Genomic DNA, 18,193 nt, shown 5'->3' on the forward strand with positions numbered 1-18,193 from the left:
TTTTGTAATAGAAAAATATATTGCTAAATTGTTTCTGCACTTCTGAAAGACCTACAAACATTTCCCAAGCACAATGAGCTGGTTCTTCCTTCAAAAAGAAACACTTCATAAGTAAAAAGGTTAGACAATGACTAAGAGCCTTAGAAAGCTGTAGAGAAGACAAGTGCTAGAATTAAAATCCTAAAGCACTGGAACCTTCTTAAGTATTGTCTGTGGCCATTTTACACAGTGAATGACTACTCAGTACAGGCACTTCATCCTGGGACAGTGATCACAGTCTTACCTTAGTAAGGAAACCTCAAGTCTCCTTACAACACTCCATTACTTCTTTATCCTCCTTACAAATCCTAATCACAGAATCTACTAGAAATTATTTGCTTCTGTGATATTCTAGTAAGAAACATTTAGGAAGCAATTAATAATGCTGAATGAACAATAAGTATTGCTGAATTAAATCAAGCGCTGAAGAACAGATGCAAACTAGGTTAATTTTCCTACCAGCGAATCAGCCAAGGACATCTTGGAAAGCATTGCACACAAACAACAATCACACCTCTATTCTGTTTTCCTCTCCCACTATCTATCCAATCGAAAATAATTATCTTGCAGCCCCCATTTTAAAATAATTAGTCATGAAAAGAGTGAGATTTGTTATGTAACACTTGTAACCTGTCCTAATCAGAGATTAACACAAGGAGATATGTCTAATCATCAGCATAATAAGATCCATTCACCAGAATTAAGCAATGATCCTTTATTTCACACTCCACAAAGACAAAGCACTCTGGGGAGACCCAAGCTGTCTTTGCAGCTCTCAGCTGCTTAGCACTGACACCCAAATTCCCCAAAAAGAATCAACTGGAGATACACATGTTACTCACATACTGTTGAAGAGCTCACGGTAGGTTTCATCGCCTTTGCCTTCGGACATCAGGCTGTCCAGTTTGTCAATGAGCTTGGCTTCCACCTGAAACAGACCCAAATGTTACTCCCTTTCTTTCCTTCTCACAAGAAGGATTTTCTAGGCACATGGAAACATATTTATTTCTGCAAGGGAAAAAGCCACAGTAAATTTTGTGAATTTATCAGCTGTGGTTAACCGAAGACACCCCTTTGGAATTCTAGGGGGCCAATTTAGATGCAGGAACATGGCTTCAAACTCCCGGTGGGGTAGTGTGTGCTGCTGCGAAAGACTTCTATTTGTTGATTCAAACACAAATGCCTGCAGCCCAGCTTAAATGTTTGAATTCTTTTTTTAGGAGCTGTAAAAACTGGCAAGTCTTTTTTGTTTTTTGCAAATCATGATATATATATACACACACACACACAGACACACACACACACACATACACATACATACATATAAGAACATCAGCAAACTACTATATCCACAAACATTCAGTTAAATCTTTGATGTGTTTTGTATCTATTTTCTTTCTCAAAACAGTTTGAGGTTGCACTAAATCTTTGCTGAAGTTGAGAATTTGTCCTAACCATGTACAGATGGTATTCTAAGTCAGCAATCAGCAGCATGAGACAGAAAGGACATATTTCCTGAAAACTGTAGTCAAAACATTTATATTTTTAAGAACATAAATCCTTTAGGACTTCAGTATCAGGAAGGCAGAAATAAATATCCCATCATCTTTTGGAGACAGCAGAGGGGACAGAAAAGGAAGAATTTCTGCAAGGCCAGAGAGTTAACAACTAGGGGTATGGAGGGATATCTGACTTTGTCAAAGGACTGAGCACAATTATTTCCTTTGAATCAAATTTCAATAAATGGGTAAAGAGATAAGGTAAGAGAAGTGGGTTTTCCCCAATATAATTTTTAAATAGGCTTTCATTCACGTATTGACACTCCTGAAAATAAATGAAGGTCTTGATACAGATGAAATGCCATGCTTGTTCTGTGTAAGCATCCAGCTTGTTCGTACAGTTGACAATCATTTCTAAGACTCGAGAAGGGCTCATAGGGAGAAGCAAGAAGCTTCCTTAATGCAGCAGAGTGCACACAGGTGAGTGCCATGACTGTGTGAACAGTTGGCCTGCTGTCTCCAATAGGAGTGACTTGCGCTGGCAAAGGCAGTTGATTTCTGCTATGAGATCTGGTTTTGGAATAAGAACAAGTGTCTTTCCAAAACCGGAGCCTGTGTCAAAGAGATCCTGTGTCAAAGAGAAATGATAGGCTTATGCTCATATTCTTGGAATTTCCTTTACAACAATTTTGACTGCTTTTCCCTTTAAATTAATTCTCAGCACTTCAAGCAAAGAGCAATAAAACATACTGTGCATCAAATGTTCAAAGCTAAGCCATTCACCAAATACAATGTGCAGACCATTGAGAGGTCAGCGATTTTAGGAATCATTAACCTTCTGATTCCTCTGTGCTGTGTCCAGCTGGGAGCAAATAAAGTTTCTGCTAGCTCTTAAACACAGACCTAGAAAATCACAGGGTTTTTTTTTTTTTTTTTTTTTAGCTGAAAGGGAATGAAATGTTTTTTCCAGGGCTTCTCAGAGATTTAGGGAGACACAGTCCCAGAAGGGTGTCCGAGGCTATGTATTCAGCTTGGAAGTAGGCAGCCTAGGTTGAAATCTGGTTCAGAGCTCATTCCTCAACTCGGAGCATCTCTGAGCCACCACACTCACCTCTGAGGGAACTGAGACTCTTCTGACTGCTCTGAGAGCACATCCACCTACCTGTTTAAAATTGCCGCTCCGCCTCTGCTCCCAGTCCATCATATCGTGGAAAATAGGAATCATGACATTGCGGAGATCTGGCTGGGGTATCAAGGTTACTTCCAGGAAGGGGCCAATCAGGGCAGGAATGAAATGAAGCTTGTGCTCTCCTAAAATGAATGAAATATTTACCTTTCTGTAGATTTAGTTTTGGAGAAGGAAATGGCAACCCACTCCAGTGTTCTTGCCTGGAGAATCCCAGGGATGGGGGAGCCTGGTGGGCTGCCATCTATGGGGTCACACAGAGTCGGACACGACTGAAGTGACTTAGCAGCAGCAGCAGACTTAGTTTTAATAAGATTTCAGAAAATCATTATTATACGACTTATTTAAAACTTCTGTCACAAGAACACGATCGATTATAGTTGTCTCAAGCAAGAAAATATTTCTCTAAGCAGCTATACAAACAGATTTCCATGTGTTAGTATTTCTGCATCATTTTTAATTAAAACAAAAAAACCTAGGGATTTACCTTTTCACAGTTTACAAAAAGCCGTAAGATACAATTAAATATTATATAAATCATCAGGAATTGGTTGTTTATACTACTGCACATTCACACATTAAAATTCTTATGCAATTATTAAAAATAAGGTTGAAGAAAAACACAGATGAAGTTTTTCAATATAATTAACTGTAAAAGCAAAGTACCACACAGTACACATTTAAAAAGAATATATATATGATAGTCTACAAGGTTATATCCCCTAAGAGTAAGCACATTGGTTATCTCTGGGTGATAATATTACTGGTGACTTTTATATATGAAAAAGGTAGTTCCTATCTGCATTATGTAATTTGTCTTCCTTCTTTACATAATAAACATAACAGCCTAAGTAAAACATAAACATTGGCCCAAACAACAACAAACAGAACAATTTTCTGAAAAGACTACAGTGTAATAATAGTGAATTCAAAATGGTATTTAGCAAGTCCTGAAAAGTATACTGTGGACTCTGTGGGAGAGGGAGAGGGTGGGATGATTTGGGACAATGGCATTGAGACATGTATAATATCATATATGAAACGAGTCACCAGTCCAGGTTCGATGCACGGTACTGGATGCTTGGGGCTGGTGCACTGGGACGACCCAGAAGGATGGTACAGGGAGGGAGGAGGGAGGAGGGTTCAGGATGGGGAACACGTGTATACCTGTGGCAGATTCATGTTTATATATGGCAAAACCAATACAATATTGTAAAGTTTAAAAAAAAAAAGTATACTGTGGATAATTCAGAGCAAAGGAAAGTGGAGGGTGGGGTGGACACAGATGATTTTGTCTAGCAGATATGTGTTGAGTTCAGTCTATTACCCTAGTCATCCATGTTAAATCTCAGAGAGTTTCTATTTTTATAATAAACTGCACAGTATGGAAAATGTACAATGTATATTTCATGTATGCACATTACATGCACAGCCTTTTGCATCATGGATGAAAGTATACGATACTGGGAGGCTGAGCAGAAGAGAGCTGGCTTCATGAAAAAGGATCATTTCCCTCTTATTAACTTTTCCCTCTTTGATCTTTTTTTTTTTTGTAAGTGTTGAATACACACAAAGTCTTGCTGTTCAGACTTACTTGCCAATTTTGGAGTTAAATATCTTCACATTAATTATCATTTTCTCTATTTTGTTTCTGTAGCAGAAGGCATGAAGGTGAACACAGACTTGGACAGACATAAATCCAGGATGCAAACATACAATTTAAACTTGTATTGACTTTGGAGGGATTTTTAAAGGAAGGAGAACATGAAGAGAATTTGGAAAGAAAAGAATGATGGATGGGCAAACCCAAGTAGGTGTTGTGAAGTCACTGTTTTTTGTGACTGCAAACGCCGTGGGGTATTTCTGACGTCTTCAGAAAGTGGCTCTCATCCTTTTTACTCAACATGGGATGATAATAGGACACAACTGTCAGGCCCCTCTGTATCTGAAAGTCCCTGTACATCAGTGATGCCACATGGTCCTTTCCTCTTTTTCTCATGTTTCACTGAAAGTAACTTCGCAGTTTCTTATCATCTCTAAATTACTCATATATCAAGGCATCCATTACATGTGAGGAGGAAGCGTGGCTTGTAATTCTTTTTGCTTTCCTAACTTTATTCTTGACCTGGGTAATATTTTATCTTTTCCAAGGGACTAAGTTTTCCTCTTCAGAGCAAGAACACTTCCCCCTTATTCATCAAAAGAAATGTCCTTATTAATCTGCGCTTGCATACTTTCCTCCAAAAGAATGAATACTTCCAAGACCAACAAACTCAGTGTGGCAGAATATCCAAAAACATCAATTCATGGTGTTCTCCCCGCATTTTCCCCATCCTCTCAACATACACATTTAGAGCAGGTAACTAGCAGCCAGCATTTGCAATTCCTTTCTGTAGTTATTTTTGTCAGGGCAGAATGCAGAGCAACCTGAACTCAATCACTCATCCTGTCATTTGCAAAAGTCTAAACCCACTCACTGCTTCTTCAAGATGTTCTGGCAAGCGAGGGGAAGAAAGAGAAAAGAGGAAAGGAGATTTCTGCAGAGATGAATGCTGGCAAGTCTGGAGATCAGCCAGCCTTACTCTTCTCTCTGCCCCTGCCCCAGGAGATGGCTGCAGGGCTTCAGAGTCTAGCCACAGGTGCTCTGCTTCTGCAGAGCCACGGACTGAAGGGGCTCTGTACACAGGACAAGGGCCACCCTGGCATGTGACTAATAACCAAGAGGACCTTTCTGCTTCCTTGACACTGTGTAAGACACCAATCCTTTGCACAGTTTTGGGGTGTGCATGGGGTGAGGGGGATGAGTGAAGCAGCAAATATAGAATAAAATGAAAACTCCTGCCAGCCAGATAGTCCTCCCACAGCTGCTATGGTGGAATGATATTCAGAACTGCTCCATTACAGAATTTTTATTTTTACTCTTCCCTGAGCCTGCCATCCTTTGGCCTCCTAGCAAAGAACATCATTAGCATGCACTTAGTTTATTTACCACTATTTCTTTGAGCATCCATGAATCTTTTTAAAAACTCTCTTCCATTTATAGACATTTTACAACATGATTTTCTCTTTTAAAATTTTCTCACTATGAAAAATATCAAATGTACAGGAATTATAAAGAACAGTAAGATAAATCCCCACATCCCCATCACCTAGCTTCAATAATTATCAATATTTTTTTGCTAATTTTGTTTCACTTATCAACCCAACTATTTTTTCACTGGGAAATTTTAAACCAAGTCAGAGACATCATAACATTCTACTTGTATAAACATCAGTTAGCATCTTTCACAGGCAGGTCATTTTATAAATACAGGACCACAATACCTTTATTACATCTTTAAAAAAGGCAGACAGTAATTCTTCAAATTAATGTAAAACCAGTCTATATTAAAAATTTCCAGATTGTCTTAAAACATGTAATTTACAGTTGGCTTCTTTCAATCACAATCCAAACATATAGTATTTTCTAGCCTGATTTTCTATGACAGTAGAGAAACCATGTTGTTGTTTAGTTGCTAAGTTGTGTCCATCTCTTTTGCGACCCTATGAACTGTAGCCTGCTAGGCTCCTTTGTCCATGGGATTTCTCAGGCAAGAATACTGAAGTCATTTCCTAGGACTTCCTGATAGCTCAGTTGGTAGAGAATCTGCCTGCAATGCAGGAGACACTGGTTCAATTTCTGGTTTGGGAAGATCTGCTGGAGAAGGGATAGGCTACCCACTCCAGTATTCTTGGTCTTCCCTTGTGGCTCAGCTGGTAAAGAATCTGCTTGCAATGTGGGAGACCTGGGTTCAATCCCTGGAAGTGAAAGGCTACTCATTCCAGTATTCTGGCCTGGAATTCCATGGACTATAGTCCATGGAGTCACAGAGTGGACATGACTGAATGACTTTCACGTTCTTCCTGACCCAGGGACTGACCCTGTGTCGTCTGCATTGGCAGGCAGGTTCTTTACCACTGAGCAACCAGGGAAGCCATACCCACATTTAAATTATTGTGCAGACTGTATGAGGCTAGCCTTCTTTACTGAGAACACACTTCGGAAACAAAGAATCTGTGCAACCGTACAAGTTTTCCACCACAGAAAATTTTACTCTTACCCAATCCGCCATGCAAAATCTTGAGCTATGTATAGCAGCAGGAAAATAAGCTTCACTTAGATTATTTCTTTTTAAATCACAGATTTAGTATACTTTTCCCATCTCTAATTGTCAGCCACATGGTCTTGTTTTGAAGTATTTAGGGCACCTGCTAGTTGGGCTGCTGGAGTTGTATATTTATGCACACATAGCAGCCTGTTAGGGAAGTATTGATTTTTCTACAGCAGTTACAAGACGCTGTGTTTGCAAATGTGGAAGAGGAGCCCACTTTATATTTAGTAAGGATGTTAGTTCAACTAAAAATAGAAAGAAAAAACTTAACCTTGCAGCATGATGAATGGCAAAGGTGGGACACAGCAGCAGAGAATAACCTCTTTCTTTGTAGACTACTCTTGCAAGTATAGGTACAAATAAATAAATTTGAGGGGATTTGATGCTTTTCTCACTTTCACTTTTTATGGAGGTAACACTGGCTTATAAATTTTATGAATTTCATGTGTACAACAGTATATTTTGACTTCTGTATACACTACAGCATGCTCATTACCAAAAATTTAGTTTCCATCCATCATTGAACGGTTGACCACTTTACTTATTGCACCCTCTTCTAGCTCCCTTCAGAGGCCAGATGGAAGAAGCAAGACCTACAGCCCACACCCTCCAGAATGAAAACCACAATCACAGAAAGCTAACCAAAATGATCATATGGATCACAGCCTTGTGAAGCTATAAGTTATGCTGTGCAGGGCTACACAAAGCAGACAGGTCACAGTGGAGGGTTCTGACAAAACATGGTCCACTGGAGAAGGGAATGGCAAATCACTCAAGTATTCTTGTTCCAAGAATCCCATGAACAGTATGAAAAGGCAAAATGATATGATACTAGAAGATGAGCCCACCAGGTCAGTAGATGTCCAATATGCTAGTGGAGAAGAGTGGAGAAATAGCTTCAGAAAGAATGAAAAGCCTGGCCCAAAGTGGAAATGATGCTCAGCTGTGGATGTGTCTGGTGGTGAAAGTAAAGTCCAATGCTGTAAAGAACAGTATTGGATAGGAACCTGAAATGTTAGGCCCATGAATCAAGGTAAACTGGACGTGAGATGGCATTCAAGCAGGAGATGGCATTTTAGGAATCAGTGAACTAAAATGGATGGGAATGAGTGAATTTAATTCAGATGACCATAATATCTTCTAGTGGGCAAGAATCCCTTAGAAAAGGAGTAGACCTCATAGTCAACATAAGAGTAGAAAATTCAGTACTTGGGAGCAATCACAAAAAAGACAGAATAATCTTAGTTCATTTCCAAGGCAAATATCACAGCAACCCAAGTCTATGCCCCAACTACCAATGCCAAAGAAGCTGAAGCCGTAGTTCTTTTTCTTAGTTCTATGAAGAACTAAGATCTTCTATAACACAAAAAAGAGATGTTCTTTTAATCACAGGGGACTCAAATGCAAAAGTAGGAAGTAAAGAGATGTCTGGAGTAACAGGCAAGTTTCACCTTGGAGCACAAAATGAAGCAGGGTAAAGGTTAACAGAGGTTGCCAAGATAACACACTGGTCATAGCAAATACCTTTTTTCAACAACACAAGAGATGACTCTACACATGGACATCACGAGATGGTCAATATGGAAATGAGATTGATTACATTCTTTGCAGCTGAAGATGGAGAAGCTCTCTACAGTCAAAAACAAGACCTGAAGCTGACTGTGGCTCAGGTCATAAGCTCCTTATTGCCAAATTCAGGCTTAAATTGAAGTAGGGAAACCGACTAGGCCATTCAGGTATGACCTAAATCAAATCCCTTATGATTTTACAGTGCAGTTGAAAACCAGATTCAAGAGATTAGATCTAGTAGACAAAGTGCCTGAAGAACTATAGAAAGAGGTTAGTAACACTGTATAGGAGGCAGTGACCCAAAAGCATCCCAAAGGAAAAGAATTGCAAGAAGGCAAAATAGTTGTTTGAAGAGATCTTCAAAATAGCTGAGAAAAGAAGAGAAGTGAAAGGCAAAGGAGAAAGGGAAAGATATACACAACTGAATGCAGAGTTCCAGAGAATAGCAAGGAGAGATAAGAAAGCCTTCCTAAGTGAACAATGCAAGAAGTAGAGGAAAACAATAGAATGGGAAAGATTAGAGAATTGTTCAAGAAAATTGGAGATATCAAGGGAACATTTCATGCAAGGATAGGCACAATAAAGGACAGAAATGGCAAGGATCTAACAGAAGCAGAAGAAATTAAGAAGTGGCAAGAATACACAGAAGAACTGTACATAAAGGTCTTAATGATCTGGATAACCATGATGGTGTGGTCAGTCACCTTGAGCCAGACATCCTGGAGTTGTGAAGTCAAGTGGACCTTAGGAAGCATTACTAAGAAATGAGCTAGTGGAGGTGATGAAATTCCAGCTGAGCTATTTCAAAATCCCAAAAGATGATGATGCTGTAAAAGTGCTATAGTCAATATATCAGCAAATTTGGAAAACTCAGCAGTGGCCACAGGACTGGAAAAAGTCAGTTTTCATTCCAATCCCAAAGGGCAATGCCAAAGAATATTCAAACTACTATACAATTGCACTCCTTTCACATGCTAGTAAGGTAATGTTCAAAATCCTGCTAGACTTCAGCAGTACGTGAACCAAGAACTTCCAGATGTACAAGCTGGATTTAGAAAAGGCAAAGGAACCAGAGATCAAATTGCCAGCACCCACTGGATCATAAACATCACAGAAAATTCTAGGAAAATATCTACTTCTGCTTCATTGACTATGGTAAAGCCTTTGACTGTGTAGATTACAACAAACTGTGGAAAATTCTTAAAGAGATGGGAATACCAGACCACCTTACCTGCCTCCTGAGAAATCTGTATGCAGGTCAAGAAGCAACAGTTTAGAATCGAACATGGAACAATGAATTGGTTCAAAACTGGGAAAGGAGTACATCAAGGCTATATATTGTTACTGTGCTTATTTAACTTACAGACATGAAAGTTGCCAGGCCAGGTAAAGCATGAGCTGGAATCAAGATTGCCGAGAAAAATATCAACAACCTCACATATGCAGATGATAGCACTTAAATGGCAGAAAGTGAAGAGGAACTAAAGAGCCTCTTGATGAGGGTGAAAGAGGAGAGTGAAATGCTGGCTTGCAACTCAACATTCAAAAAACTAAGATCATGGCATCCAGGCCCATTGCTTCATGGCAAATATTAATAAAAGGGGAAAAAGTGGAAGCAGTAACAGACTTTATTTTTTGGGGCTCCAGAATCACTGCAGATGGTGACTGAAGCCATGAAATTAAAAGACGCTCTGTGGAAGAAAAGCAATGATAAAACTAGACAGCATATTAAAAAGCAGAGATATCACTTTACCGACAAAGGTCCATATAGTCAAAGCTATAATTTTTCCAATTGTTATGTACGGATGTGAGAGTTGGACCATAAAGAAGGCTGAGGGTCGAAGAATTTGATGCTTTCAAACTGTGATGCTGGAGAAGACTCTTGAGGGTCCCTTGGACAGCAAGAGGATTAAACCATTCAGTCCTAAAGGAAATCAACCCTGAATATTTATTGGAATATTCACTGAAGCTGAAGCTCCAATACTCTGGCCATCTGATGCAAAGAGCCGACTCATTGAAAAAGACCATGATGCTGGGAAAGATTGATGGAAGGAAGAGAAGGTGGTGACAGAGGATGAGATGGCTGGATGGCATCACCGACTCAATGGACATGGGTTTGAGCAAACTCCAGGAGAATGTGAAAGATAAGGCAGCCTGGTGTGCTGCAGTCCATGGGGTCTCAAAGAGTTGTACATGACTTAGGGACGGAACAACAATAGCAACTTCCCTTCCCATCTGGTAGCCACTAATCCATTCTCTACATGCTTATTTTGTTTCACTTTGTTTGTTCATTTATTTACTTTTAATATTCTTCATGAGTGAAATCATATGGTAAGTGTCATTGCCTGATTTATTTCACTTAGCATAATACCCTCTCAGTTTCAGTTTCAGTGAAAGTCACTCAGTTGTGTCCGACTCTTTGTTGACACCATGGACTATACAGTCCATGCAATTTTCCATGCTAGAACACTGGAGTGGATAGCTATTCCCTTCTTGAGGGGTTCTTTCCAAAGCAGAGATTGAACCCAGGTCTCCTGCATTGCAGGCATATTCTTTACCATCTGAGCCATCAGGGACACCCATAATACCCTCTGGGTTGTCAAAAATGACAATATTTCACCTTTCCTATGACAGAGTAGTATTCTGTTGTATGTATATCCAATCTCTTGACCCATTCATCTGTTAATGGAGAGTTAGGTTGTTTCCATATCTTGGCTACAATAAAAAATGCTGCAATGAATATAGGGGTGCATATATCTGTACAAATTAATTTTCTGGTACTCTTTGGATATCCAGAAGTGGAATAGCTTGGTCACATGGTAGATCTAATCTTAATTTTTGGAGGACTCTCCATACTTTTTTCCATAGTGGCTGCACCAGTTTACCAAATGTATCAATTTATCAATGTAAACTGGTGCAGCCACTACAGAAAATTACCACCAACAGTATATGATGGTTCCACTTCTTTCACATCCTGCTCAGTACTATTACTTCTTATCTTTTTGATAACAGCCATTCTAATGGGCATGAGATGATATCTCATTGTGGTTTTGATTGACATTTCCCTAATAATTAGTGATGTTAAACATCTTTTCATGTGCCTGCTGGCCACCTGCACGTCTCCTTTGAAAATATGTCTATTCAGATTCTCTGCTCATTTTTAAATCATTTGTTGTGGTTGAGTTGTATGAGTGCTAAGTTGCTCAGTCGTTTCCAACTCTTTGTGACCCCATGGATTGTAGCCCACCAGGCTCCTCTGTCCCTGGAATTCTCCAGGAAGAATACTACAGTGGGGTAGCCACCCCCTTTTCCAAGGGATCTTCCCGACCGAGGGATCAAACCTATGTCTCCTGCATTGGCAGGGCAGATTCTTTACCACTGTGCCACCTGGGATGCCCCATATATTTGGATAATAACCTCTTACGGCACCCGACTCCAGTATGTTGGCCTGGAAAATCCCATGGATGGAGGGGCCTGGTGGGCTGCAGTCCATGGGGTCGCTAGGAATCAGACACGACTGAGCGACTTCACTTTATTTTTTCACTTTCATACATTGGAGAAGGAAATGGCAACCCACTCTAGTGTTCTTGCCTGGAGAATCCCAGGGATGGGGTAGCCTGGTGGTCTGCTGTCTATGGAGTCGCACAGAGTCAGACACGACTGAAGCGACTTGGCAGCAGCAGCAGCATTGGATATATGATTTGCAAATATCTTCTCCCATTCAGTAGGTAGTTTGTTGTTTTGTTGATTGTTTCCTTTGCTGTGCAGACATTTCTAAGTTTTATTTAATCCCATTTGTTTATATTTGCTTTTGTTTCCCTTGCCTAAGTAGACATACTCAGGACGATATTGCTAAGACTGATATAAAAGACTGTACTGACTATGTTTTCTTTTTAGAGTTTTATAGTTTCAGATCTTACATTCAAGTCTTTAATCCATTTAAAATTTTTGTGTATGGTATAAAATGAAAACCTTTACTTATCTGAATAAATTCTCCTTTAGCAAGAAAAACACTCAATATTATACATTTTTAGGCAATCCAAATTCTAATGTATATTGATATTCTTAAGTAACATGCTGACTTAAGCCCTATGAGGGGTGTTAAAATAGTACCCTGAATACTTAATTTTTCTTAACATTTTTGTAAAAATATACGTTGGAAAAGAGGTTTTCACATTTCTAAACAGTCTCCAATTCCAGTGGTTGTATGGCAGCAATGACCTTTAAAATTCACCTCATGTTTTGGAAGGCTGACCACAACTCTAGGGAAATAATGCAGAAACTAAGGAATGAAGTGAAAATGTACACACACCTTATACTTGAACTACATCATGCTGGGAATTTGCACTTGATTATAATGAGCCTTTTGTAACAGAGCACTAGAGCTAGACTTTAGGGTTGGAAAAACAAAGAAAGGCTAGAGTGCTGTCTACAGCAGTGCTTTTCAATCTTTAGCCAAGTGCCTAAGAATCTCCTGGAGAACTTGGAAAAACTCAGGACTGTTGTGCCTCCTCTCAGGGGTTCTCAGAGACTCTGTTTCAGTGGTCTTGAGAGGAGCCAAAGAATCTGCATTTCTTACAAGCTTCCAGGTGATGCTGTTTACTGAGCACCCTTGTGGTTGTTTAGTTGCTAAGTTGTGACTCTTTGCAATCCCATGCACTGCAGCCTACCAGGCTCCACTGCCCATGAGATTCTCCAGACAAGAATACTGGAGTGGACTGCCATTTCCTTCCCCTGGGTATCTTCCCAACCCAGGGATGGAACCCACATTTCCTGTTTGGCAGTGGGGATTCTTTATCACTGAGCCACCTGGGACCACTGTTCTAAACAGCACTGACATCAGAATACATGGGGATCAGCATGCTTTAGAGATATTTTTTACATTGTTCAGGTTTCTGAGGAGAACAAAACCCAGAGAGGTAGACATACTTTTGTTAAAGACAAAATAGAGGAGAAAAGTTTAGGAAGCAAACAATGACATCTTTAATGCAACAAAAGGTGCCAGTTTTATTTAGCAGGTCATGGGCCTAAGGGCACAGCTATGCTGGCTTAGAGAAAGCTTTGTGTGGAAATAACCACACATGGCTGTGCTAAGATTTATCTAGAAGATGTTAGCCTGCCATTCTCTCACATTCTGTTAACTCAAGTGAACCTGTACAGCTTTTATCATTTGAGCTCTGGCTAGAGCTTAAGCCACAAACACACTTCAGTGTAGCCTTCTTTGGAAAACTCTTTGCTAAATTAATGCCAAAAGTAATAGGGACATTCCAAGGGTCTTGGTCTGTTTTTGAAAAGCAAAGACACAAAGAATCAATGAAACATGAAGACTAAGAGGAGGTGTTGTTCATGTAAGACAAATTGAGGTTATTTTTCAGTTGAATCTAAACATATTTCACAGGCTTCTCTGGCTGGTTTTAGATAGTTGGAGGTTGCTTTCAAGTGGTAACTTGCTTTCCGCCCCCCCCCTGAAATTATCAGTTAGCATCGAACACTGGGCTTAATTATATATAACAAGGTTTCTTCAAATTGCCCCGTATGTATTCTACATTTGACGGGTACCTTGGTCAAAAATCACTTCTGTAACATGAATTGAAGTAAAATGATAAGGGTTCTATTTCCAGTTACAGAAAACAAATTTTGCCATTTTCAAGTTGTGTTTGGATAAGTCCAAGAGAAAATACACTTTCAGGTCATTATATATTCAATTCAAATAGGTCCATCACTTTAATAAATCACAAGGAAGAATTATAATAGTAAATGAATGCTATGAACTTAGGGCTTCCTGGATGGCTCAGCGGTAAAGAATGCCTGCAATGCAGGAGATGTGGGTTCAATCCCTGGGTGGGGAAGATCCCCTGGAGTAAGAAATGGCAACCCACTCCAGTATTCCTGCCTGAAAAATCTCAGGGACAGAGGGGCCTGGTGGGCTACAGTCCAAAGGGTGGAAAAGAATAGGACACAACTGAGCAACTAAACAGAGCAGAGCTATAAACATGCATATTAACATGTCAAATTAGGTAAGTTATGACTTTCTATAAAGAAACCCAATGCCAATGAGATTTTAAAACAATGTTTCTTCTAAATATTATTCTTTTTTATGCAACCAGATCTGTGTCATCAATTTGCTGGATAATATGCTCTATCTGCTGTGGCAGATTAACAAAACTGGATCTAATCGTTTCTTAGCAACTACAGATGCTTTAAAATCCTTTGGCTATAGTTTTTATGATATAGGTCATTGGTTTCAAGATTTTAAGAGTACAGATGCTCAAGTCAATGTTTCATGAAGCTTATTTTAAATTCGTTATGATTCACAGCCTCAATTCAGGGTTCTAGAAATTCTGAGTTGCTATAATTCCAAATTCTGAAAGGTTAGCTCATTGCAGGTCGTACTGGAATAATGCTAGATTATAAAATTTGTCATTCAATGAAACACACAAAAGAAAGGTGATTTTTCAGATAGATACCAATTTAAAGAATCAGTTGTAGCCTTATTCAATGCCAAAGTGTCACTTAGTCTCTCTAGACTTCTTTATTGATTCAGACATTTGGTTTCAAATGCTGTCAGTGGTAAACTGTCCATCTTCATTTGTTTCCTTACAAGAACAGTGATGAGCTATAAAACAGGAGGGGGCTTCTGTTTTCATCACTTACCTAGGTTTTGCCACATGCTGAAAATTTCACAACCCATTGTTACCCGCATGTCACCATATCTGAAATAGAACAAAAATCAAACCTGATACAAAGGCTCCAGAAAAAAGAAGTTATCTGTGTCTTTTTAGGACACAATCTGTCATTCTGAATTAAAAGACAACATGTTCTTAATTGAAAATGTTTAATGTACACATCTTTTACTGAGGTATAACTGACATAATATCATATTGCCTTTAGGTATACAACATAACAATTTGAATATTTGTACATATTGCAAAATTGTCACCACAGTAAGTCCAGTTAATATCCATACCATAACTAGTTACAATGTTTTTTCTTTTGATGAAAGCTTTCAAGATGCACTTTCAATATGCAGTGCAGTATTATTAACTAGAATCACAGTGTTGTATGTATATTACATCCATTCATTTTATAACTGGAAATTTTTACAATGTATTAATACATGTCTTGATGCCTCTAATTCAAATTCACATATTAACCCTAGAGTGAAACATATTTGTCTCATAATTTTTGGCTCCTATAGTATTTTTGAATCCTGAAAGACTGAGGACAAAGATTTCTAAATAAGCTCAAAATAGTGAAATTCCCAGAAAAGTTGCTTGTTGTCCTCTTGGTCATTGCCCCTCCACTTTGATTTCTAGTTATGGAGATCAGATTTATGAATCACTCGAACTGAAATACTTTTTAAAAGGCACAACATTTGATTTGCCTCATATTCTTACCCAATTATACACTGGTACTTACTTTTCTAATACCTTTTTCTTTTTGGAAGGTGTAAACATCTCTAACTGCAGACACAACTGGTTTATAAAAATGACCGCAAGGTAAAAGTAGGAATCCCAGATCTACAATGAGAATGACATATTTAAATACTATGGGGTTACAAAAATATTTACAGGCGAAGTGACAAGATATCTTGGATTTGCTTCAAAAGTGCTAAGTGGATGGGGGGAGAGTTGCAATAAGATGGGCCATGAGTTGATAGTAGCTGTACCTGGGTATGGGTACATGAGGGATTCATCATACTATTCTCTTTACTTCTATACATCTGTGAAATTTCCTATAACAAAGAAGCAAACAAACTAGATACTATTTTTATATTGCTGTATCCCAAGTTTCATGGGCTCTCTGGTATATGCTAAGTGGTAGATACTTCATTTCTCTCATAACATGTCTGTGTGTCTCCAAGGAGGCTGAAGCATAAGCTGGATAACTTTATTTCAGTGTGATTTCATTTTGGAACCCCTTTTAATGTAGGACTCAAAAAAAAAAAAAAAAAGAAAGAAAGATACATACACACTTTTGGATATGCTAATTGATTTAAATTCAGAGAGTACATAAAAATTCCCCACCCAGACAAATCTTCTAAGTTCTTTTACACCAAAAATGCATTAGAAAGAGATCAAAATAAAATTTCCAGAAATAAATGTAACCAAAAACATGGAGGACATAGGGAAAGAAATGACTTTTCTATTGACATCATGTAAAATTAAAGATTAATATGAGAAACATTATAAAGAATTAATATATTTTATATATAAAGTGTTCACAAATTAAAAAGAATATAAAACTCTAAGTATTATGATGAACAAAAGAACAGATATCTCACAAAACATGAATTTTAGTCAATAATTAGTCAATAACTAATATAGTTAATGATTAATAACCAATGAATAATTAATAACATAACTAGTGAGAAATGTGGGCTTCCCCTTGGCTCAGATGGTAAAGAATCTGCCTGCAATACAATAGACCAGGGTTCTATCCCTGGGTTGGGAAGGTCCCCTGGAGAAGGAAATGGCAACCCACTCCAGTATCCTTCCCTGGAAAATCCCATGGACAGAGGAACCTGGCAGACTACAGTCCATGGGGTGGCAAAGAGTCAGATATGACTGAGCAACTTTACTTCATCTCAGTGAGAAATGTAAATAAAGCAAAAAATTGTTCCCCTTATCGAACTGCCCCCCAAAATGGTCTCCTCTAGTACTGGTGTACACCTAGGCAATCAAATATAATTGTTACAACCTTTAACTCAACATTTTCATTTATAAATATTTATCCAAAGAAACAATAAGGAATATAAGTCAAATTTTATTTTGTAAGAAATACATAAAAAGAGCAATTTATGAGAATAAAACAGTAGAAACAAACTGAATATTAAAAAGTAATGTGAGCAAATGAAGCAACTGACAAACAACTAATCTCAAAAATATACAAGCAACTCCTACAGCTCAACTCCAGAAAAATAAATGACCCAATCAAAAAATGGGCCAAAGAACTAAATAGACATTTCTCCAAAGAAGACATACAGATGGCTAACAAACACATGAAAAGATGCTCAACATCACTCATTATCAGAGAAATGCAAATCAAAACCACTATGAGGTACCATTTCACACCAGTCAGAATGGCTGCGATCCAAAAGTCTATAAATAATAAATGCTGGAGAGGGTGTGGAGAAAAGGGAACCCTCTTACACTGTTGGTGGGAATGCAAACTAGTACAGCCACTATGGAGAACAGTGTGGAGATTCCTTAAAAAACTGGAAATAGAACTGCCTTATGATCCAGCAATCCCACTGCTGGGCATACACACTGAGGAAACCAGAAGGGAAAGAGACACGTGTACCCCAATGTTCATCGCAGCACTGTTTATAATAGCCAGGACATGGAAGCAACCTAGATGTCCATCAGCAGATGAATGGATAAGAAAGCAGTGGTACATATACAAAATGGAGTATTACTCAGCCATTAAAAAGAATACATTTGAATCAGTTCTAATGAGGTGGATGAAACTGGAGCCTATTATACAGAGTGAAGTAAGCCAGAAGGAAAAACACCAATACAGTATACTAATGCATATATATGGAATTTAGAAAGATGGTAACAATAGCCCTGTGTACGAGACAGCAAAAGAGACACTGATGTATAGAACAGTCTTTTGTACTCTGTGGGAGAGGGAGAGGGTGGGAAGATTTGGGAGAATGGCATTGAAACATGTAAAATATCATGTATGAAATGAGATGCCAGTCCAGGTTCAATGCACGATACTGGATGCTTGGGGCTAGTGCACTG

The 18,193-nt window shown here is 38.6% G+C and overlaps 1 protein-coding gene across 1 annotated transcript in view; it reads right to left on the reverse strand.

Annotated features, from left to right (window-relative positions):
- The window catches only part of DOCK4 (dedicator of cytokinesis 4), a 477,425-nt gene that overhangs the window by 67,876 nt on the left and 391,356 nt on the right, over positions 1–18,193 (reverse strand). Inside the window, exons 29-32 of the mRNA XM_010831178.1 lie at positions 15,864–15,964; positions 15,099–15,157; positions 2,701–2,849; positions 882–967 (exon numbers count right to left, since the gene is read on the reverse strand). Of these exons, the coding sequence (XP_010829480.1) occupies positions 882–967; positions 2,701–2,849; positions 15,099–15,157; positions 15,864–15,964 (395 nt within the window). The remainder of the gene's footprint in view (positions 1–881; positions 968–2,700; positions 2,850–15,098; positions 15,158–15,863; positions 15,965–18,193) is intronic.

Source organism: Bison bison, unplaced genomic scaffold (genome assembly GCF_000754665.1).
Source record: "Bison bison bison isolate TAMUID 2011002044 unplaced genomic scaffold, Bison_UMD1.0 scf7180017864525, whole genome shotgun sequence".
Classification (NCBI taxonomy): Eukaryota; Metazoa; Chordata; class Mammalia; order Artiodactyla; family Bovidae; genus Bison; species Bison bison.